The 22,336-nt window shown below is 39.8% G+C and overlaps 1 protein-coding gene across 3 annotated transcripts; it reads left to right on the top strand.

Annotated features, from left to right (window-relative positions):
• Positions 1-482: 482 nt before the first annotated feature.
• On the top strand, positions 483-21,993 carry sfxn5a (sideroflexin 5a). 3 transcript variants are annotated; one of them, XM_026152374.1, is made up of 14 exons: positions 483-696; positions 3,501-3,569; positions 4,607-4,684; positions 5,421-5,447; positions 8,184-8,238; positions 8,745-8,770; positions 8,936-8,989; positions 9,461-9,517; positions 9,638-9,703; positions 10,995-11,085; positions 14,675-14,790; positions 15,018-15,103; positions 18,975-19,092; positions 21,028-21,993. In XM_026152374.1, the coding sequence occupies exons 1-14, from the start codon at positions 649-651 to the stop codon at positions 21,103-21,105; spliced, it is 969 nt and encodes a 322-aa protein (XP_026008159.1). In that variant the 5' UTR covers positions 483-648; the 3' UTR covers positions 21,106-21,993. The 3 variants fall into 3 exon arrangements, with proteins under 3 accessions (XP_026008159.1, XP_026008160.1, XP_026008161.1); XM_026152375.1 differs by lacking the exons at positions 483-696; positions 3,501-3,569; positions 8,745-8,770 and adding exons at positions 6,200-6,247; positions 6,423-6,486 and having other exon boundaries at positions 4,667-4,684; XM_026152376.1 differs by lacking the exons at positions 483-696; positions 3,501-3,569 and adding an exon at positions 6,200-6,486 and having other exon boundaries at positions 4,670-4,684.
• Positions 21,994-22,336: the final 343 nt, after the last annotated feature.

Here is a 22,336-nt window from a genome sequence, read left to right as displayed (position 1 = left end):
CATTAGTGTTCTTCACTATTAACAATAACATTTTTTTTATATCCTTTTTGAATCTTTTCCTGCAGTTTTATTATCCTTTGTACATGCTCTCACACACCTCCAGGACTGATATTCTTCTGAATACTGCATAGTCACCAGCAATTTTAAGCATGCATAATTTCTAAAAACCACGTGTGTCATGACATCATATACTTTGAACTCAAATTTACAAACCAAACCCAACTCCTGCTGGGTTACCCTGTTGCACATTTGTATAATGCAAGCTGCTACTGTTTGCTCCTCAGAACCACCACTAGGGGGTATGTTATCCTCTATAAGCTCAAGCAACCTCGCACTCACCAAGAGCATTTCTCTTTTTAACCGTTGTACTCCAAACCCAGTGCAGGTCTTTCGACATTAACCTCCCGTTTTAAAAGAGGCGAAAACAATGCAAGCTCTTCTGGGAAATGTAGTTATCCTGTAAAGGGGTTAAAGCCACGTCCTGTCAGAGCGAAGCAGACCGGAAAAACTACATTTCCAACAGTGCAACTTGGCCAGCTGACTGTTTGACGGCAGTCCCACAGCTGTAAAAGTTAGTTGGAGGGTGAGAAAGAAATAAACATTTAATAATCTCAGAGAAGAAGAGGGCTGGCGGTGATTTGGAGCGGCATGTCTGAATATCCGCCCTTCCAGTATGGCAAGTCTCGTTTCGACCAGGTACTTGCAGTTTTTATCTGATCATAAACAGATACACTTGTAACAAAATATATTTTTTGGACATAATTTGCGTGGCAAACTTGATTCTTAAACCCATATCAGGACCATTATACCATATCATATCTTATTGCGCTTTTGAAATGAAAGTCATACCATAACTTTAGGTGAAGCCTTGTGACTTTTAAAGCTGTATCCGAAAGGCTTTAGGTGAAGTTGGGCATTGAACGCATCACAAGAGCAAAGGTAAACTTGTAAAAATCTGTAATATGCAGCTGGTCCATAAATGTTTGGACAGCGACGCAGCTTTTTGTAGTTTAGCCTCTGCACACCACCTCTTGACTTAAAATCAAGATGTGATTAAGGTCAAGGCTTCCAGCTTCTATTCAAGGGGTTTAAAAATAACTGTTCAGTGGTTGGTGTCAATCATTGTACAGGTGAAACCAAGATGAATTTGTACTACAGTGTGCAGGGAGGGAAAGTATGGAGAAGGAGATAAACATGCCTCATTATCTGTCAATCAGGGTGGAGGCAATGTTATGGCACGGTCATGTATGCTTGCCAGAGGAACCGGGTCACTAGTGTTTACTGATGACATGACTGCTGATAAAAGTAGCAGGATGAAATGTGAAGTATACAGGGATATACTCTGTGCTCCGATTCGGCACAAATGCTGCAAAACTGATCAGAAAGCGATTTACAGTGCAGAAAATCATCGAAAGCAGCGAGTCAGAGACACTGAATATTTTTCAATGATTCTAGACTTCAGAAAGTCACTGACTGCAAAGGATTTTCATCCAAGTATTAAAAACAGTCATTTTATTTCAAATTATGTTGATCCAACAAGCTTTTAGCTCCTGAAAAATATCTGTAATTGTTAAATAGTTCCTTGATTGCTTGATTTTAAATCCACTGTGGAGGCACACAGAGCTAAAACTGCAAAATACTGTGTTGTTGTTCAAATGCTTTTTGACCCTCACTGTATGTGCTAACAGAAAATATGCAGGTCAGCTGTTATCATACAGGTATCCCATGAGATATGCTTTTATTCCATCTTATGTTAGCCTTTTATATTTCAACCCTAGTGCCCTCAAAAGCGAATACACACAAGCCTGCACCTTCGAGGCTCTTTCAGAGAAATGTTTATTACTTTATCAGTTTGAACTGTACGACCTTCTTTTGGTGTCTGACTTCTTATATGCCTCATTTAGATAAATGAGACAAATGTCATAAACGGCTCTCTATATGGGGTATAGCGGTTCAGCACCACAAGCCACATGTAACAAAAACCATCGCCCAGGTGAATCAGTTAAGTTTTAACAGAAAATGAAGATTTATTGTGTAATACACTTTTTAGTCTGCTATAAATATACATTTACATCAATTTGTGGTATTTTTGTACACAAATATATTGAGTCAGTAAAAATGAAAAAGAAGAACATAAGACATAAGATGTATACACTCACCAACCTCTTTATTAGGTACACCTGTCCAACTGCTGGTCAACACAAATATGTGATTAGCCCACATGCATTTTGCCATGTAGGCATGTTCTCTGCTCATAAACAAATTTTCTGAATGAGGACGAACGGTGATTTGAGTGCCAGGTGAGCTGGTCTGAGTATTTTAGAAAGTACTGGTTTGCTGGGAATTTTCTGTAGGGTTTACGACAATGTCCTGAAAAAGACCAAAGCTTAATCTCTTGTTCCAGAGGATGGTTATTTGTTTTGGTAGCTCTAATTTCTGTGCTTTCATAGTTTTTTAACCATCACTGAGGTGATTTGCATTTAACTCCAACTCTATTGGTCTAAGTTGGGGAGGTCTCCATCTGTACTCCGGTATAACGGTATGGCATGAACTGTGGAAAAATTGAATTTCCAGCATTCCCTATTTTGATCCTGTGAAATTATTACATGGAGATATTTTTTTGAATTTTCTTTTATTAAAACTGTTAAGTTTACTCCATTGAAAGTGGAATTTCAGACGAAGCTGAAATGTGGAAACCAACTCAAAAGGCTGCGTCTTCATAAATCAGGATCTGATACAACATAATGATAAGATTAAGCCCCTGTTACCCTTCCAGTAAAGCTGAGACAAGTCTGTTCCACTCGAGTATCGACTCAAACTGGTCAAACTGGAGTGGCACTGGTGGGTAATTGAATGTACCAGATTTAACAACTTTTCCCCTGTGCCATGTTTGTACAAACCATCCATATGTTCAGGAAGTCACGAGGCACAGCAGTGAGTCAGATACCAGATTTTCATCCAAATTAGCAGTTAGTGTAATTAAACTCCAGTTAGGGAGGGATAGGAGGCTTTCGAGGCTTTCGAGGCTGCGTGGCACGTTGCTGATTCCCCTAAATTATTCCTTATGCTCGGTTATGAATAAATTCTCGAAAGGTATTTCTGGCACAGTCGTTATTAGAATTAATTGCAAAACGGTGTGAGTAGTTTTGGGTGTGCAAAAGATGCAGTTTGTCTCTGGCATTAATGAGGAGGCTCCACCTGGCGTGTTTAAACAGCTGGCGAGCGGTAATATTGCTGTTTACTGGGCGACAGCTGGAATCTCCATGGCTCTCGATTCATAATCATGATTTGGCTGCATATAATTGATCAACAATTTATATGCAGACTGGGTGGAAAGTTGGACTTTCTGAACTTATACATTCCAGATCAGGATTTTTCCACTGATTATATATTTAAAGTTGCATCTGCAGTTTAATGTTTGGTCTTTAAATAAAAAAACAATATTGCTAACAATTGCTTTGTATATGAATGAATGAATGTGCATTTCGTTTGTCTCTCAGAACACGTTTTTTGGCCGGTTCAGGCACTTCTTGGACGTGATTGACCCCAGCACGCTCTTTGTGACAGAGGTAAACAAACCTTTGGATTTGTTACATGGATCACATGCGTGGGTTGCTTATTTACCAAGTTAGCCACAGTATCACAATATCTGCATACAAATGACATTAAACTCCATCAGATGATCTGTGATGGTGATCTTTAGAGAAGTCAGGTTTTATATAACCGCAGTGGTTTCCTAGCTGGGCTAAAACGGCAGCACAATAATCTTGTGGGATTCAACATTAGCCAAAATTTACTGAAGGAGGTGTTGAATTAAAGGAAGAAAACCTCAAAGGTATAATTAAAATGAAGGATTCTCAGCTACTGCCAGCAAATGTGCCACCTTTAGGTTACAGGATATTCTCTGTAAATGTTAGGCTGCTCTGCTCATTGCAACATTTCCACAGTTCTTGGTTGTGTTGTGGTAATTTTGCTCATGGAGCCATCACAGCTCTAGTGCTCTGGGTAATGAAGCTGTTAGTGGGTTCTTTGGTGACACTAATAGCTGCAGTACCTCCCGGGATGTGATGAGGTGTGGACATATGGGGCTGCTGGGAGGGGTGGAAAGTGCATATGCTTAGACACTCACCCACACCCACACTGATACACATGACACCTTGCTGGGCCAGGCATCGCCTCAACTTGCCCCTAATTCAGACAGTGGAACAGGGACAGCCCTGATTTGCCTTCGGTCGCACGCACACATGACCTCCTGTGCATACAGTAAAAAAAAAAGAAAAAAGTGCACGGCTAACACTGACACGCACAATTACAGAAACGTGAACACACATACACACACAGATGGCGAGCTCATTAGAACAAATTGGTCCTCATGACCTTGTATTTTCCTCCATATTAGACAATGATCACACCACAGTAAGCTCCTCATTACCTTTTAGGGAACTCATTTGTCACATGAAAATCATCACGGAGGTTTTAGTAAAACATAATTATCACACATTGAGGCCTATAGCAGGAGGGCAAATACACATCTAAGCTGACATAGAGGCGAGAGTGGCCAGACTTGGTTTCACATTTTATTGACTCTCATGTTCCGTCACATCAGAAACGGCTGCGGGAGTGCGTCGAGCTGCTTGACCATTTCAAGCAAGGAACTCTGCCTCTGGGAGTGACGAATGCTCAGGTAAATATGCGTCAGCTTGAGTTGAAAACTCACATCAACATCAGTTTGTGAGAATTCAGCATCTGAAACGCTGCAAACCTTTCTGAAAAGCCTCTTCTATGCAGTCTGACATGTGTCTCCTGCCCTTGAGTGGATTATCTGTGCACTGCAGGCACTAACCGGCCTTTGAGTGCTAAATCAAAAATAGCTGCTTTAATGTTTGTGCCAGGGAAATATTTATGGTATGAACGAAGTTTATATTGTTGCAACATTTTAATAATTAGTTTTTATTTACACCGTTGAAGCAACTTATTCGTTATTAGTTGTACAGTAATTTCTCTGTGAAGCAGACTCTGTGAATATACTTAACCTTCTATTTTATCTAAGGAGGTATTTACAGTCAATATTTTTAATTGTTTAAACGTTCAGATGAAATATTTAAATTTGAAATATCTGTTCTTTTCAAGTCTACTGCTTTTGCAATAGCTGATGTACTACAAACAATTTTAATTGTAAAAATAAACCAAATTTAGTCTTTTTAATTAATTTAATTTCAACAATATTATTAACCGTACAGTCCTGTTAATAATTGCAAAATATAATAATTGAAATTTCATCATTTTTTAATGTAATTTTTTATTTAATTTTCTTTTACATATTAAATTTGTAAACTATATTGTAGACAGACAAACTATCCCCCTTAAACACAGAAGCATTGAAAGACTTTCTACTTTTTCTTATTTATTTTACTTTACAGCTTTGGCAAGCCCAGAAAATAAAGCAGGTAAGATTTCTCTGTTTTTGCTTACTTTGTCTATTAAGAGAAGCAGATGAAATACGATCCATCTCTATATAATGTCATTATTGGGTCCAATCTAAGTGAAACACTCCAAAAAAAAGTAACGTCATTCGAAGCGGGTAAGGTTTGACTGGTGTTACGTGCTTATACCGCAAATATACCAAAGAGTGTACAAAAACAACATTAAAAAAGGCTTCCATGTTGAAGTAACTACATTAAAATTAGACACTGAAGCAGGCGAGCGGTTTTACCTCCAGTGTTAATTAGCTGGAAGTGCCAGCTCTGCAAGACGGCTGACAGTCGTTGAACTACAGGTGCAGCCGGTTAAAGTGGGAGAAAATTATTTAAAGTTTTAATATCTATTTACAAACTGCCAACGTCCAACACTGCCAGAGATTTATATGTTTGATATTTATGCCTCACCTAAATAAAACTTAATTAATGTAATGAATTGATGAATTATTTAATGAATGTATTTTTAAGTGCAATCTCAGCACTGTGAAATTAGTTTTGTACTTTGTTTGGCATTTCTTTAATTTAGATGCTGTTTAAATCTTATGACTTCCCACGTCCACCTTATTCATTTATAAAATGTGCATTTTCATTGGAAAATTAAAAATTAAAAGCTGTTACATCTCAGTTTTTGCTCATATTGAACTCGACACTAAAATGTGTATTTAAGGATCTAATCAAACACTCTAAATACAGATGAACCATAAGTATCCTCTCATCTTTAGAACTAATTTTCTAAACCACGGATGGGATGCAGTGGACTTTACGTTAAAGTATGTATCTTGTCGACATAAACTTGTCTTTGGGTCAGGTTTAATGTGTGTATAAAGGGTTGTTCAGACAAATCTTAAGTAAGTAACTCTTCTTTTATCATTATGGTTGCTATTGCTTCCATTTCATGTGTAGGATATGCAGTTCAGTCTACATAAACAATTTCACACTCTGCAGGAATGAAACCAAATCCGGCTCAAACTGGGCTCCATATGAACACTGAAGGCTGGCTTACGTCCAGGTTTGTTTTTGTATGAGAACATGAAACAGTTGGTGCTCTTGCAGGGTTTCAGGGTTGTCAACTGCCAAAACTCCCCAAAACCGACCTATCCTTCAGCATGGTGCTTGCCTTATTTATGTGCTTCTAAGGTTTATACTCTTTCTGAGTGTTAAAGACCTAGAACTCTTTGTGTAGTTTGTTAGATCATTATAGTTTAAACTAGTCTCCAGATTTTTCTTACTGCATCCCAAGTTCATTCAAGACTAAGAGGAAAATCTATATTCAGCCATGATAGTGGTATATCTATCACATGTACGTATGTGGTCTTTCACAAGTCGAAGCTTGGCTCCATGAGCCTGAGGAAGCAGTGTAATCGCTTTCGTTCTTTTCCAATCTGCAGATTTGATCAGTGTTAAGGCAGTGGGGGAAAGACACATCATCTGTCTTATCTACTTTGTAACAGTGGGAATAGCAAACTGACGGGATAATGTCTGGTGTAATTGCTTGAATATTTGTGTAGAATTGACAAAAAACACCCCACAATCCTTCTAAAATCATTTAAAAGTAAATGGGCTTTCTAAAGTTAGCCTCCTATTTGTCTAGAAATACCTCCCATAATTCCTTTTGGCTGCTTCTGTCTCTTTATGTCATCCAAGATTCACTCAGTGACACTGGAATCGTGGCTATATGGTGGCCTTACCTAATGTTGCCGGTCCTTCCTGTGGTTCTTTATCACTTTGACCGTCTGGTTAAGTTGTTGTAATGTTGTAGAACGAATCTGAAACTGATCAAATGCTTTCTTGTGTGGTAGATGAGAAGGTAAACCTTGAAAATGCCTCGTACCTTAGTCTAGCTGAAAAGACTGCTGTTAAAATTTGCTCCCTGTTTCGGGGGAGTTAATTAAGCCATTCGATGTGGTTGCAACCAGTTCGTACATTCAGCTGACAGTGTGTGCAGGCAGTCTGCAGGATAAATTTCATTCACTAGACATCCCTTAACTGTCCATGAAAACTGCCTGGTTCAACTTTACTTTGTGTTTTAATATAAATTAGAAGATGATAGCATGCTAACATGCTAAAAACGATAGCTCTCGCTACCCAAACCATAACAGAAATTAGATTTGTTGTAAATATTGCGTTAAGTGTTAGGGTTGGGTTTCTACGGCACCCCACAATTGGTAATGACACTGGTGTTTCGTACTTTTATGCATCAGCATATTGTTATTCCAAGTATTTTACATTAGCATTAGCATCTTTAGCTTCTTAAAGGGAGCTTTTTCTGTGGTGAATACTTTTGGCTTGCTTTAAAGCGTTATACTGTATCCGACAACTCAGTCACTATTTTTCTTTTACTTGTGAAGATAACAACTTTTGTTGAATTTTGTTAAATTACTGCAAACATGTCAAACTGTTATATTTGTCAAAGGAGTAAGGTTATTTTTCAAAAGCTCCCCAAGTGCAATGCATTGTTCCTGAAATATGATTAAATGAGTGATGTAAATAAATAAGTCGATTAGCAATAACTGGTTAATCTATTGATTTGAAACCATTTTCTCAGTGGTTTTTATATATTCAAGTTAATATTAAATACCCTGAGCAGTAACTTTCTTTTAGTTATTTTCACAGCAGTGCTCTCTTTATAAGTCATATGAACTGACTTAACCCAAATCATTCGGTGCTCATTACTGTCTGATTGTTATCATTATGCACTTATTACAGGCCATCATCCACCCCGACACAGGGGAGAAGATCCTCATGCCTTTTCGGATGTCAGGTAGCGTATCTAAGAGTGGAAACTTTGGAGTGGAGGGGAATCTCGGGGCTTTTAAGTGGTCCAATACGGAGGCGTCTTCACCTTAGAGACTGTCATGGCTCAACAGGGCTCTTCAGGTTGTCTCAGGCCTGGAAAAGGTCACGCTCAGCTGGGCGCTGATTAAAACCTCTCTGCTGTGCTGACAGAGATCTACTTGGGGTTTGTGAAGAAGCAAATGCTAGCACTTTGGTTCAGTTTGAAAGCACCCTTTTTGTAGGATGACCGTAGTGGAAGTGAGAACAAAGAAAAGAAGGAAAGGACAGAAGCAATTAACATGTAATTACCAACATACCACATGAATGTCAGACCAATAGGAACTGGCCTCGTGATCCAAAGTTAGAAAGAAGAGAACAGTGTTTTTTGAAGGGCTTGGACATTTCTGCACAAAAGAATAGATTTATAGTAAATCTGAGAAAAAGGGTAGAGGCGAAATTGTAAGAGTGGTAATACTGATCATCTTTTACCAGGTTTTATCCCGTTTGGCACACCAGTGGTAAGAGTGGTTTTCATAAACTCTGTTTTTCCAAAGCACACACTCATACAATACCAATGCTACAAATAATGATAATTTATTGATTTTCCTTTATGAAATCTTTTTCTTTCTTTCTTTCTTTCTTTCTTTCTTTCTTTCTTTCTTTCTTTCTTTCTTTGTTTGCAGGTTGTTGGCCTCCTTCTCCCTAATCAAACACTTGCATCTACCGTCTTCTGGCAGGTATTTCTTCGAAATTCATCTCTGGCGTAGTTTGGTTTTCTAAATTACTTCACTTTGTAAACATGGCACATATGCTGTAGGTAGTGCCTCAAGAAAAACAACGAATGAGCAAGTGTTGACTATGATGTGATTTTGTTTTGATAAAACTAAGAATGATCAGTTGTAAAGCTGCGGGATTAATGGAAAATGCTTTAAAAAAGCAGAAACAATAATGAATAGAATAAATTAAGAATTAATTATAAGAAATCCGGGTGGTGTGAGACAGAGGCTGCCACTGTTTAAATAACGGAGTCTCTTCTGTCACTGATTCTGCTCGTATGCTTGATAGAGCCAGTGGCTGAGCCTGTAGGTTAAGATGCTTCTTTTAGCTGATTTTAAATGCACAGGAGAATCACCTTAAATGAAACTTATTATTATCGCAGTTTATTACATCTTACTATACTTTTCACTTTCCTCTCCTTTGTACGGCAGTGGTTGAACCAAAGTCACAATGCCTGTGTTAACTACAGCAACCGCAATGCCTCCAAGGTACTGTACCTGCATGGCATCCCAGCTGGCCCATTACTACACACATTACAAATGCCTTTTTCTGTTGCTCAGCTAAAGTGCTTTTATAATGTTGTCTCCTCTTGTTTTCTGCCACTTTAGCCAGCTCCAGCTTCCAAGTTCCTGCTGGGATACCTTGGGGCGGTTACCAGTGCAGTGTCCATTGCTGTAAGTCCCAGCAAATCTTGTGTTGACTGATAAAGGAAAAACCAAAAAAGTAAAGCCTTCAACCTTGGCATGAGTGTTGATGTTGCATAGTTTTTCTACCAAAACAGTGCAACTTCCCTGCTGGCAACAAATGTTTGGAACACCACAAACCCAACAACCAGCTGATCCAAGTAATGTAAATGAGAAATCCATGATTTGTTGTGGACTAAAGACTCATTAACAACTATTTGCGGGATCTGTGTATGTGCTGTGTCTGAAAAAAATCTCTGATTATATCGGCCATTATAAAGGACTTTGAAAATCACCAAATAGTAGTATTAGTCTCATTCGACATCTAAGGATCCATCAGGTTAACTGATAATTCACTGAAACTAGGAACAATGTATAGAAGCAGGTCTTTGTAATCCCTTCATTACCCACAGATGGGGAAAAAAATGTTCAATAAGCCTTCTTTTTTTTTGCAGATTATTTATTAATTTGTCTGTTACATACACTAAACGAAGGGTTCCTGTAACCACCTTGATAACAGAAGAAAATATTGGTAATCTGGGCTTCTGTGCAGTTTCAGCATGTGGTCTTTCACCGCATTACTTCTTCAGTTAAACACCAAATATCCAAAATGGCAAAATTTCAAATAAGGTGGATATCAACATAACTATAAAAAAAGCAGACTTCATAATATCCCAATCACTTAAACGTCTCTTCTTACCTCTATGTCACCACAGAATAAAATGTCATAGGGGCGTAATACCCGTTCACACACCTGCCTGACACAACCCTTAGTGTGGACAAGGAGCTCCAACCAAGCCAATTACTGGTCCTGCTGGGTGTTCATCCGGCTGATGCCCTCAGGCTTGACAATGGCAGCAAGCACAGAAAGAAATTGCGGGGTGTCTGGAGTTTGGTACGACATCCCTGGAGGGGGGCAGGCACGCTCCAATTAAACGTCCGCTCTGGTGACGACCCCCCGCAGGGCTAGAGGGAGCTGGAGGATGAAGTGGCGTGGTGGTGTGTTATTTGAGCGAATATAGCCTTTTGAATGCACCAATCTGAAATGTTAAAACACTGCAAAGTTACGTTCATCAAATGTTTAAACACATTGCCCATAATTTTAGTCCACTTTCTCCCAGTGATCCTTTTTCTGATGCTTGTATGTTTAAGCCTGGTGGTGGCTGTTCTCGTGCTCTGCTCATCCCCTTTGAAAGAAAGAGCTCTGAATTCCAAATTTTCTGTGCTGGCTTTTCACACACACAGTGTCTGATCATATCATCTGTGTCTGGTTTATCTTCAGGTTGGGTTAAACGTTTTAATCCAGAGAGCGAGCCGCTTCAGCCCAACCACCAGGCTTTTGGTGCAGAGGTTCATCCCCTTCCCAGCAGTGGGTAAGTTAAATAAAAATGTAAAAAGTCAGGTGAGCTTCTCGTGGGACAGAGAAGGGTTAAGCCCTGGATGGACATTTAAAGTAAATGTCATAGCTTAGATATTTTTTAGTAATAGTAATAAAACAATTGGGGGTTTTATAGAAACAAATGAAACGCCTTTGGCTAACAGCTCTGCAATAATTGCTATTAAAAGGTATATTTAAAAAAACGCACACACAAGCTGATTGTTTTCTTTTCCTTGCTCTTGATATATTATACCTTTTTATTTAAGCTGTTTTCTGATCACAATAATTCCCTGTATGAAAGCTAAATAGAGCGATTTTTGACTCACGCCGCTCCCCTCCGCCCGCTCTCCTCTCTGCAGGCTTACCGTCGCGTTGACAGCCGGCTTTGTGTGTGCAGCCACAAAGCTGATTTTCATGCCACTCTCCCGCAAACACAATCACACCCAGGGGTATAGACCCGTGTCCCAGAATGCCCCGGGCTGCTGGCTCATAATTAAATTGTTTGCTTGCCCCCCCCTTTCCTTACCATGGCGGTTCTTCTAATTAAATCAACAGGTTTCTACAGCGCAGCCTTTGCCTGGTAATTGGCTGCTTGTTAGAACTCTGCTGCCGCAAACAAATTGGATAATTACCCTTAAAGTGGCGTCTATGTCAAGGCCTCATTTACCTGATTTCTGTTTGTTCATTGTTGTTCCTGTTGTTGTTTTGCTAGGCCAATATAAGAGGTAATTAAAATGGCTAATTGAAGCGAACGAAAGCAAAGGGCCGTTTGAATTTTCGCCCATTTGATTTTGTTTGCTTACTTAAGGCTAGATTTATTTGTAATAACCTAATCAAGCGGCGGCCTGTCATTCAATTAGATTATGAAGACCTTAACTGGAGGGAAAGCCACGCTGGCAGAAATTTAGGGGGTTAATTATTTGTTGTCTTATTTGTCATTATTTGTGATATTTAGAAAGTAATTATGTACAAAAAATTCTTGGATGTATTTCTGTGAGTGTACCACCAGTTATGAGATGATGATTAAAATGTACACAAATGTAATTATTTTAAATAATTACAAATGACAGGCAGATATTTCAACATTAAGCTGTGCAGATTTTGCATTTTATCAATTTAATTTAGTAATTACTTTGATGCTTTTATTTATGTGTTTAAGAGTTTCTATTTAACTGTAGTGTTTGTTCCTGTTTGTTCCTCGCCACAACCCTGTCTGTCCCTTTTTATTATTAACTGGTCTGGGTAAAAAAATCCCTTATAGGTAAAAAGAGTTATTTGCTCAGTCAATTGAATTCCCCTCACAAAGCGACCTGGCAGCCCTGCGGCCTTTAGTAGAGATAACTCTGAACGCTGTTGTCTTAAATTAAAAAGGCTCGGGGCAGCACCACTAAACTCTCTAAAATGAAGTTTGTCTTATTCCTATTAGAGTCAAGAAGAAAGGTTAATCTATATTAACATACATTTGTGTTCATTTTAGTTTTCGTGAATAATCAGAGGGAAGCAACGCCGCTGTTTGTCAACCTGCCAGCCTCTCTGTGATCTGACTGTTGTGTGTGTCAGAGTCTCGCAGAGGCACGGCTTCAGTTTTCTGAACGCTGACACGATGACATGGCAATAATGTTCTTCATTTGAGGAGTGAGAAGAGTAAACAGGAGTTCAGTGTCTTCCACAGGGACACTCAGCGGTGGTAATTGGCAGTTTGGAGTTTTCATAACAATGTCAGTTCAGCCTGTTAGCTTCTTTTACAAGAGATGATTTTCCTTACAGGAGGGAACAAGGGCAAAAGCGATTTCTTAAGCTGTGGTGTTTTCTGACCTAATTGCATATCCTGATGTGTTAAAATGGACTGTAGATCAATGATAGGCTGCTCATCTAACATTATTGTGTAACCAAAAATGTGCAAATAACATGCAGTTGTAGATATTTAATGTAAATATGCAAACAGAAATTATTTATCTGTATTATAGGTCTAGTGCCAATCCTTGAGTTAATGTAGTTAATAGGTTATTTCATTTGAAAGAATAGTCTTGTGCAAGTCTTGAGCCATGCTTCATTTCTTTATATCTTTTAAAATGAATTATCTTGAGTAATAGGTGATTACCAGAGAGTCAACAGCTTGGCCTATTGCAGCGTGGCGTGCAGTGTGACTTCAAAAAATTTGAGGAAACTGTGACAGGCCTAAAAAATGTCTACAGCTGATTAACAGTATCTGAAAATTATATCCTTAAGAAATAGGAAAAAATCCAGCAAAGGGTTCACACGGGACCTGAGTGATACAGCCAACGCGTCAGCTGATCCATGTGTCAGTGAAAGAAGGGTGGCTGTCATTGTTCTTATGGAAAGTAAACAAGGAGAACAGGCTGAAGTATGACAAACTGAACAAGAACTGGACTGAAAGTTGGTGGCAACAGGCTTTATGGAGTGATGAAAGCAATTTTTAAGTCTGATTCAAGTCATTGTCAGTGTGGACGGAGGAGATTGAGAGAAAAGTACAACAGTGAGTGTCTGTAGCCATCTGTGAAGCACGGCGGAGGCTCTGCCAAGCTTTGGGGCTACAGTCAGTGGGGAGAGTGCCTAAGAGAGTTCAGCCTGTGTTGGAGAATAAATGAGGTCACACCAAATACTGACTTTTAAATGTCATTAGAATTGTACAAACTCTGTTTTTGCCTAATATACTGTATTTCTGTGTATATTTGCACATGTTTGCATGTACACACTGCAGTTATTTCCTATTTTTCTAGCAAAAAGGAAACAAATAAGTGATGACTCGAGCCTTATATGATATAATTTTAAAGAAACATTATGTACGGGTATTACAAGTTTCTTTTTTTAATCAATCTGTGTGTTAAAGTATTATTATTTCTTGTTGGCAGCTGAGTGTCCTTGCAGTTTTACTGCCTTGCTGCCAGTTCTATAGTTAGTTTTATGCTGATTCTTACATTACAACATTTTGGACAAATGATGATTTTTCACTTCATGATAAAAAGTTAAAGGCTCATCAAAGTTATTGTAGCGCATCAGGGTCTGTAGTAAATTTAATGTCAGTCCAGATTTTTAAATATATTTCACAAGAAAACAAAAGGTCACGCTCGTAGAAATCCAAGAGGAAAAGTCAGCGCCACAGGTTAGTCACTCTGAATTTCATCAAAGTGGTGGACCCAGCCATGTGACCCATTGACTGATATTACCATCCTTAGAGCCAAGATGCTTCATTATTTTTGAGCAAATATTTAATAATCACAGGACACTGATGTGGAGTTTACATCTTGAAAAAGAATATGTGCAACTTCTGAATCCATCCATGCAGTTCAGAACAAACAAAGTTTAGTCCTTCATCCTTATAGGACTTATAAAAGGAAATCAAACCTCCCTTTTCCAGTGGGCGTCTTCATAGAAAACCTGTTTATCAGTTAGTAGACTGATTACTTTTAAGGCTGTCAAAACGGTGCTTTAAAAAAAAAACCTTTTCTATCTCTGTCCATAACATCACGATTTCCTCATTCCAAATATGACTGTATGTTACATTCCTAGTGGCAGTGGCACGTTTCCCTTTGATCTTAAAAAACTTTCTTCTGTCTTCACAGCGAGTGCAAATGTCTGCAACGTGGTGCTCATGAGACACTCTGAGCTGTCAGAGGGCATCAGCGTGCTCGACAACAACGGCAACGTGGTGGGAACATCAAGAGTAGCTGCCAGGCATGTATGTCCTCAGCTCTGAAAATTAAATGGATCATGTTATTGGTATTGCTGTTTAGCAACATATGCACTATAATGCTTTTAAATAGCAAACAATTTAAAGTTTAAGTGTTTTGCTTTCACACGTCAGTATTCGTGCATTTAAACACTTAAATGATTGCATTGTTTCCCAGATTCAAAGCAAATTTATTTGTATTTTTTAATATTCCTGGTTTATGTTTTTTTATGCAGGCTCTCTTGGAGACGGCCCTGACCAGAGTAGTCATGCCCATGCCAATCCTGGTGCTTCCTCCCCTGATCATGTCTGCACTGGAAAAGTAAGAAACACTTCTCAACTTAGTTTAGCCATTGTGTGTTTCCACCTGTTCAGCTGCTGTTTAACACAAGACACCCTGCAGAAGTTCAAATCCAGCATCAGAATTGTTAAGAGAAGTGATTTTTGATGATGCAGAGGCCACTCCGAGTATTTCAGAAACAGCTGATCTGCTGCCATTTCAGTGCCAAACAATTCCTGCTACAGCTTTCGGATGGTAGGATCCCACCTGCCTTATATAAATGTTTCAGGCTGGTGGTGGTGTAATGGTATTTGGGGTGTTTTCTTGGCAGACTTGTTTAAAAGCCACAGCCTACACAGCAGTATTGCTGATGACCTTCCCATTCCCAGGATCCAGGAGGATAACCCAAAGCTCAAATCATCTCAGACTGGCTTCTTGAATATGAATGGGATATTTGCATTTCGGACATGCAGCTGCCTAATCTGCAGCACCTGTGTGATGCTGTCATGTCAATATGTCTGGAATGTTTCCAGCGTCTTGTTGAATCTCTGCCATGAAGAATTAAGACCATTCTGAAGGCAAAACGGGAACCAACCCGATACTAGCACCGATTGGTGCACCTAATAAAGCTATCCTGTGAATGTATCGGACGACTGAAGGCAGAAAGATGTTGATGCCGTTTAGATGTTTGGATTTTCTGATTCCTTATCGTCTGTCTTAAAGTGTGCTGTTGAGATCCATCGCTTTTATATCCACAAAAACAGGATAACAGTAGAAGAACCACACTGTTCCTGATCAAATAAAGAATTCCCTGCAATGTCTTTCAAATGAAAATATAATCTTGACTTTCAATGGAGACTGATCTCTTCCTTTCACTGGAAAGTTGACTCCTCTGGCTTTTTATGCTATTAATTGTAGATTGCGTCTGTTGGAACTGCTGATGTTGACCTCTGTTGTCTGTACGAGTAGTGAGGTTGTGCTCTGCACTTTAAATGCATTCCTTAATATGATTTCATTTTGATATGAATAGTTTTATTTAGGAAAAGAAGACCAAACAGCCAGTGTTTGCAGCAGGAAAATAACTAATTTAATTAAGTCTTAATGGAGAGAATCACTGTCTTTATCAAATTCCATAAACTATTTTTTAAAGAGGCTGATTATGCTGTTATGGCGGTAATGAAGGAGGTGAAAGTTTCATGAGTTAGAATAATTCAAGGATCCAGCTGTCTTCTAATTAAATTACCACAAATTAATTATAAAGCCGTCCAATTTTTGTTCAAGAAAAGAATATTTGTGATTCTCTCGTTATCTACTCGGCTGTTGTTTAATACTGATTCGATACTGCACATCAGCTCTACTGGTTCAGCGTTGTGTGCGATGACGGTAACGGTGCTTTAATGACAAAGGGTGTTTATGCAGATGCCCGTTGATCGATGGCGCGACTGTGCCTGTGGTGCAGTGAGGAATGCAGCGGTCTCTGCAGATCCTTGACAGCACTTGTCTAGACCTCTCAGAGTGGGCGGGCTCAGTCGGTGGGGCCGACTGCCCAGGTGTGTTTGGGATTCCTGGCAGCTGAATGACTGAACCGTGAGCGAGAGAGAAAGCAGCGGTGGGGTGAGCGTAGATCTCCGAGGGTTGGCTGCAGCGCTGCTCAGCCGTCCTCCACATCAGCTCGCCTTCACTGGCTCTCAATGGAGCGAGAACAAGGGGATGGAGACACGTCCCCGGGCGGCCCCTCAGTGATGGATTACACTGCTGAGAACAGATACACGGGGAGTGACTGCAGGTTCTGGCCTTCATGTGCTTCAGTAGCTGTGAGGGGGTGCAGTGAATTCTGGACTTTCATCTGTTTATTTATTTAAGTCCCAGACTACATTAATCTGCAATGGGAATTTCCATTTGCTGTAAGATACCCAGGTTACCTGATTCAGAGTCAGGTTTACTGCTTCAGCATTTAAATTCTAAGTCAGGTGTTATTTATAACAATTTAATAATATAAATGATAGTATATTTCCTGCAGTAGCAGTAGCGAGACTGTTTAGATAAACACAATGGTCAAAACTGGCCATGTTAAGGCTCTTTCATATTGAAATATGACACCAAAGATATATTGCTAAAAATAGACATGCTCACCATTATTTTTTCCTTTTTTTGTAACATTTGTGAAAAGTCTGTATTACACAACCCCTCTTGACACATGTTTGCACGCTTCTTTCTGCTCTAACTGGCCAACATGTCAAAATAAATCAAATGATGGCTCAGCAGAAGCGAACGAGTGAATAAAAATGAACCGTTTCGCTGTCAGGAATTCATTTTTAATAAATGGGAACACATTTGGGCACATTTTGGGCAAACTCTAGGACACTTGTATAATAAAAATAAACAATATAAATATGATATCCTAGATTTATTAATTTAGAAATTGTTTCTGTTAGTCCACATTAAAGGGGAAAAACAGTTGTAGTTGATTATGTGTTAATTTCTGATGCTTTTATTTGCTGTTTCATTTCACAGTAATGCACTTAGTTATAAGTAGAACGACTAACAATATTAAATTTGATTATGATGCTGCTTTTTATTTTTTTCCTCCATCATCATCTAGTGCTGTGTTTCGCCACAGGTCAGCAGGGGATAGTCTAACAGCCAGTTTGATCATGGTAACAGGGAGACACAGGTCCATGTAAACAGTTCAACCTGGGTAAGACCTTGACCAAAATATGGCCACTAGCCAGGTTGTAGTCAGATCCCGTGAATGCAGTATTACATTAAATGATATCACTGATTTTGGTTGGTTTCAGGTTTTTCACCTGACCAAAAAGGGGTTTTAAATTTTGCACATGAGCCCGAATCCAAGTTCCTGTCACGTCTCACATACCTTGCAACTTTTCTCCCGTTGACTTTTTTTGTTAAAAATGCAGTTTTCCACGTGTGTGTGTGTGTGTGTGTGTGTGTGTGTGTGTGTGTGTGTGTGTGTGTGTGTGTGTGCGCGTGCGTGTGTGTGCACGGAGCCTAATTAAACCATGGCAGCCATATGTGTTAATGAGCTCTCTCATTAGGCAGTAGCTCTCCTCGTTAGGGGGAGAGGCGTCGCTAGCGGTGGAGAGACAGAGCGGCTCTTTCTCAAGCTCCTGCTGAGCTTCGCTGTCCCGCTCAATGTAGAGGGGGATTATCCTAGTGGAGGGTTAGCGAGGAGAGAGAGGAGAAACATATTTCATTCGTTTGATTTATTAAATGCCCTTAAAAAAATTAACATGCATTTGTTTTCTTTAGCTCATGGGAATACACTTTTGAAACCTTTTGCAAAATGTTAGCAAAGGATCATGCGGTTCAGTTTTAACTGCATAAATGGTGATTAAAGGCTTGTTTAAGCTAAACATGTGTAACGACGGAGTGGACAGCTGATAGTGTGTGTGAAATCAAAATGTTTTGATCTGCTCACCTGCTGATCCACGTGAGTTTTATCAGGTCCTGACAAATGACTTTCTTGCCGGGGTTTATTTAGCTTAACTGCACTGAATTAACTTCGGTGATGAATGGTGTGGAAAAGTAGCCTGCCTAGTGCTGCATAGGTCTTGTGCTGACTGGCACCTGAACAGAGTTGGAGACTCCGTCAATGTCTTGGGTGTTTGTCATGTTCCTTTCTTAAGCACATTTTGCTGGGACCCTGGCCAGAACCTAAAGTTTTCAACAGAAGATTATAAATATAATAAGATGATCCAGCTTTTATTCACCTTTATTTTAAAATGTGTAGCTGGTTGGTCCCTAAACACTCATAGCATATGTGTGTTTGTTGACTATATATGCAGCCCAGGCTATGTTGCACTGTGTTGTGTGTGAGAACCTGTTGCTTTTGCCCATGGTCTGGGTGTATGGCTGACAACTGACTTGTTTCTTCTTCTCTGTTTCCCGTCAGGCTCCCTCTCCTGCAGAGACAAAAGAGGCTCGTCCTGCCTGTCCACAGTCTCGTGTGTCTCGCTGCCTTCAGCCTGGCTCTGCCGCTTGCCATCAGTTTGTTTCCACAGATGTCGCAGGTACTTCATGCCCAATTCTTTTTCTCTTAAGGAGCATGCAGTTGGAGACATAATTATTTGATCCCCTGCTAAATTTGTAAGTTTGAAGTGAAGTGAACAGGCTAATCTTTATGGTCGTTTTATTTTAATTGAGAGAGACGAACTATCAACCAGAGTCACTTGCTTGTTGCCTTGGGGGTATGTTTTGAGGTCTGATGGAAGATCCATCCATGACCCAATTTAATTTTAGTGTTCTGGCCGAGAGAAGGAGGTTCTCAGGCAAGATATCACGGTACTGAGGAAGCCGTCTTCTAAACTACGCAGAAAAATAGCCCCAAAGCATAAGATAAGATGAGATAGAACTTTATTAATCCCTCGGGTGGGTTCCTCTGGGAAATTCGATCGATAATTCGATAATGTTTCCACCTTGACTGTGGGGATGATGTTCTTTGGGTCATACTCTGCATTTCTCTTCCTCCAAAGATTTTTGGAACTGTGTTATCAATGGTGTTCTTGGTGACCGTGGTCCCAACTGCCTTCAGATCATTAACAACCTCCTCCGGTGTAGTTTTGTGCTGATCCACCACCGTTCTCATCATCATCCTCATCCTATGAGCCAAGATCTTGCATGGAGCTCCAAACCGAGACTCACTGATGGTCATTTTATATTTCTTCCTTTGATTTTCTCTCTCTGCATTAAAATGAAAATACCATAAAAAAGACAGTTCATTTATTTTGAAGTGAGCATACTTACAAGTTCATCAGGAGATCAAATAATCATTTCCCCCGCTGTAATTTTTCAACATTGAATAAAACAGAACAGACTTAAGCAGGGCTTTATATTGGGTCTTCTAAAATTGCAGATATGCTGGATGTGTGTTCGAGCATATGTGTCTAAATTATGAATGTTTGAGTCTCTGCGGTGGCACAGTTTTTGTTCTCCTGCCTAATGCTCGGTTGCTCATGCTCAGTCCTGAGATTTTGTTCATTGCAAACACAGAGCTGCAAATGTAAAGCCTCAGGTTGAATGATGATGTCGGTGACCAGCGTCTCCTGACCTCTCCAGTATTTCCCATTGAGCTGTGCAGCAGCGCTGTCCTAATGAGGCGCCGCCCTCTGAGACTCAACCTGCTCTGTTATGATCTGCCCAGAGCCACCATTGCCTTTATTCACCGCCACTGATGCCATCCAGACTAGCGGGCTGAGATCTAACTTTAGCCTTATTGCCTCAGTATGTATCATTCTACTCATTAAACGGCAATGGCACAATTATGTTTTTCCACTCCATCTCCCTCTCTCTTTGTCTCCTCTCTGCCAAATGACTTGCTGACACAAGCCAACCAGCTCTGGCTTTAAAATGTTTAGGATTTAATTACCACTTGAAATAGCTCAGACAGCCATATGGCAAAAAACTTCAGACATATGTGCCGCCAACAGTCCTGTGAAAAGCTGCCTCCAGTTCCACAGAGGGGCCTGTTTTTTTTTCTTCTCACAAGTCCTTTTTGCACTTTCACAAGGATAGCAGATGAAAAAAAAAAAGGGAAAAAAAAAAGATCTCCCCAAAAAGCAACATGAATGCCCCACTCTCTTGGACCCCCCGCCTACTCAATTTGTCCCACTTCCCCATTTCACACCTACCAAGATGTCTGATTAGGATTCTGCCTCCAACTCCAACAGCCATCTGTCTCTGGTTCAAATATTAGGTGATGCAAACCTCAAATTAGACTTTAATCTGGCAAATTGGCTCTTTTTGCACATTAGCAGTAAATACAGAACATTTAAAGCCTTTGAGAATTACAGTCAGTTTCCAGTCTCTATGCAGCGGTTCGTGTCGGTGATATACGGTTGCATATACAGCACGCACATACTGCATCGAAGCTGTTATATCTGACGATTTGTGCGAAATATTTCCATTTGCACTACTGACCTTTTCTGTCCTGCTTTGGTTTCCCACAGATCAGTGTAGATCAGCTGGAGCCAGAGATCGCCATGGCAACCGACTGTAAGATTGTGACATACAATAAAGGACTTTGAGTGATCGCTACCAAAACTGAAATGTGAAGAAAGGACGCGCAGCCCGTCGTGGCTCGAGCCGCCCCGACGCTGCCAGGGAATTAATTGTGTCAAATTTGGCTGCTGCTGCAGTGGCTTTAGCACACGTTTGGACAACAACAGCTGATACGAAGAATCAGCAGCAACAGTGATAAGAAAATATGTATCACAACACGAGGAGACAAAGCCAAACAAGTGCATTTTGAGGGTAACAGCCCAGTTAGGTTGATTAATTAGGTTAACAAAACCCATAAGCTTGCTTGGTTCCTTGAGGCTTTTTCCACAACGAGCAGACCGCTAACCATAGATCAAAGATGGGCAAATTAAAATGTCTGGACAAATAAATGTGTAAACTGTGAATGAAATGAAGATACAAATGCTTCCCGCCTTTTTTTTGTTTTGTTTTTGACCCTTCAATATGAGTCAGTACCTTCCTGTGACCCAAGGCGATGTATGTCTATAACCTGGAAGTATTTCAATCAACGTGGAAATAAGAAAGCAGCCAAGATCAATCTTTTTGAATCTGAATGATTATTTTTGCTCTCTTGGGGTGCTGTGACTCACGTTCGCAACTACTGATTTATGTATTTTTAAAGTAGCTTTGCTGTGAATTGCGTTTCTCTGGTGTCTGCACAACAAATATATACACAGCCTGATTGTGTTTGTTTAAGTTTCCTTGGATCTCAATGAGCCAAGTGTTCCCTGTGACCACTATCAGCTTTAAATTCCTCCAGTGAAAGAGTGACTCAGTTTCTAACCACAATGGCAAATAATAAAAAAGTTGCAGTTTTGGTTCAGAGTGAAAACCAGAACATTATAATTAAGCAAATATTGCAAAAGCATAAATAAATACACAATTGTGACATTTTATTTCCAAATTGTTTCTTTTATTAGTCTTATAACCAGAGACTTCTCTCTCGCTCTCTCTCTTTGTGTACATATTCATGCTCGATTTATCTAAACATTCTCAAAGTATTAAGATGGTTTGCTGTGATGTGTGTGATTAGTATGTTTGCCCGGTTGCTGAGGGAACACAGCACAGTAGGCTGCACTCCAGCGTAATTCAACAAGAAGCCACATGCAGGATCAGTGGAGGTTGCTGGGTGTGAGTTATGGCACACAACCAGGGTGAGATGAATAAATGGAAACAAAACCCCATTCATAACGACGCACATCTCTCACCAAGTTATTGTCATCAGATTTAGTTCTGGCC

This window comes from Astatotilapia calliptera, chromosome 19 (assembly GCF_900246225.1).
Source record: "Astatotilapia calliptera chromosome 19, fAstCal1.2, whole genome shotgun sequence".
NCBI classification, from domain to species: Eukaryota; Metazoa; Chordata; class Actinopteri; order Cichliformes; family Cichlidae; genus Astatotilapia; species Astatotilapia calliptera.
Note: the sequence above shows the minus strand (reverse complement) of the source record. Positions and strands in the feature narration are given on the sequence as shown.

Excerpts from the sequence above, each read along its gene's own strand:
- sfxn5a (XM_026152374.1), top strand. The coding sequence starts at position 649 with ATGTCTGAATATCCGCCCTTCCAGTATGGCAAGTCTCGTTTCGACCAG. Across the intron at positions 8,239-8,744 it reads CATGCCTTTTCGGATGTCAG|GTTTTATCCCGTTTGGCACA; the intron begins GTAGCGTATCTA and ends ATCTTTTACCAG. Across the intron at positions 15,104-18,974 it reads ATCATGTCTGCACTGGAAAA|GCTCCCTCTCCTGCAGAGAC; the intron begins GTAAGAAACACT and ends GTTTCCCGTCAG.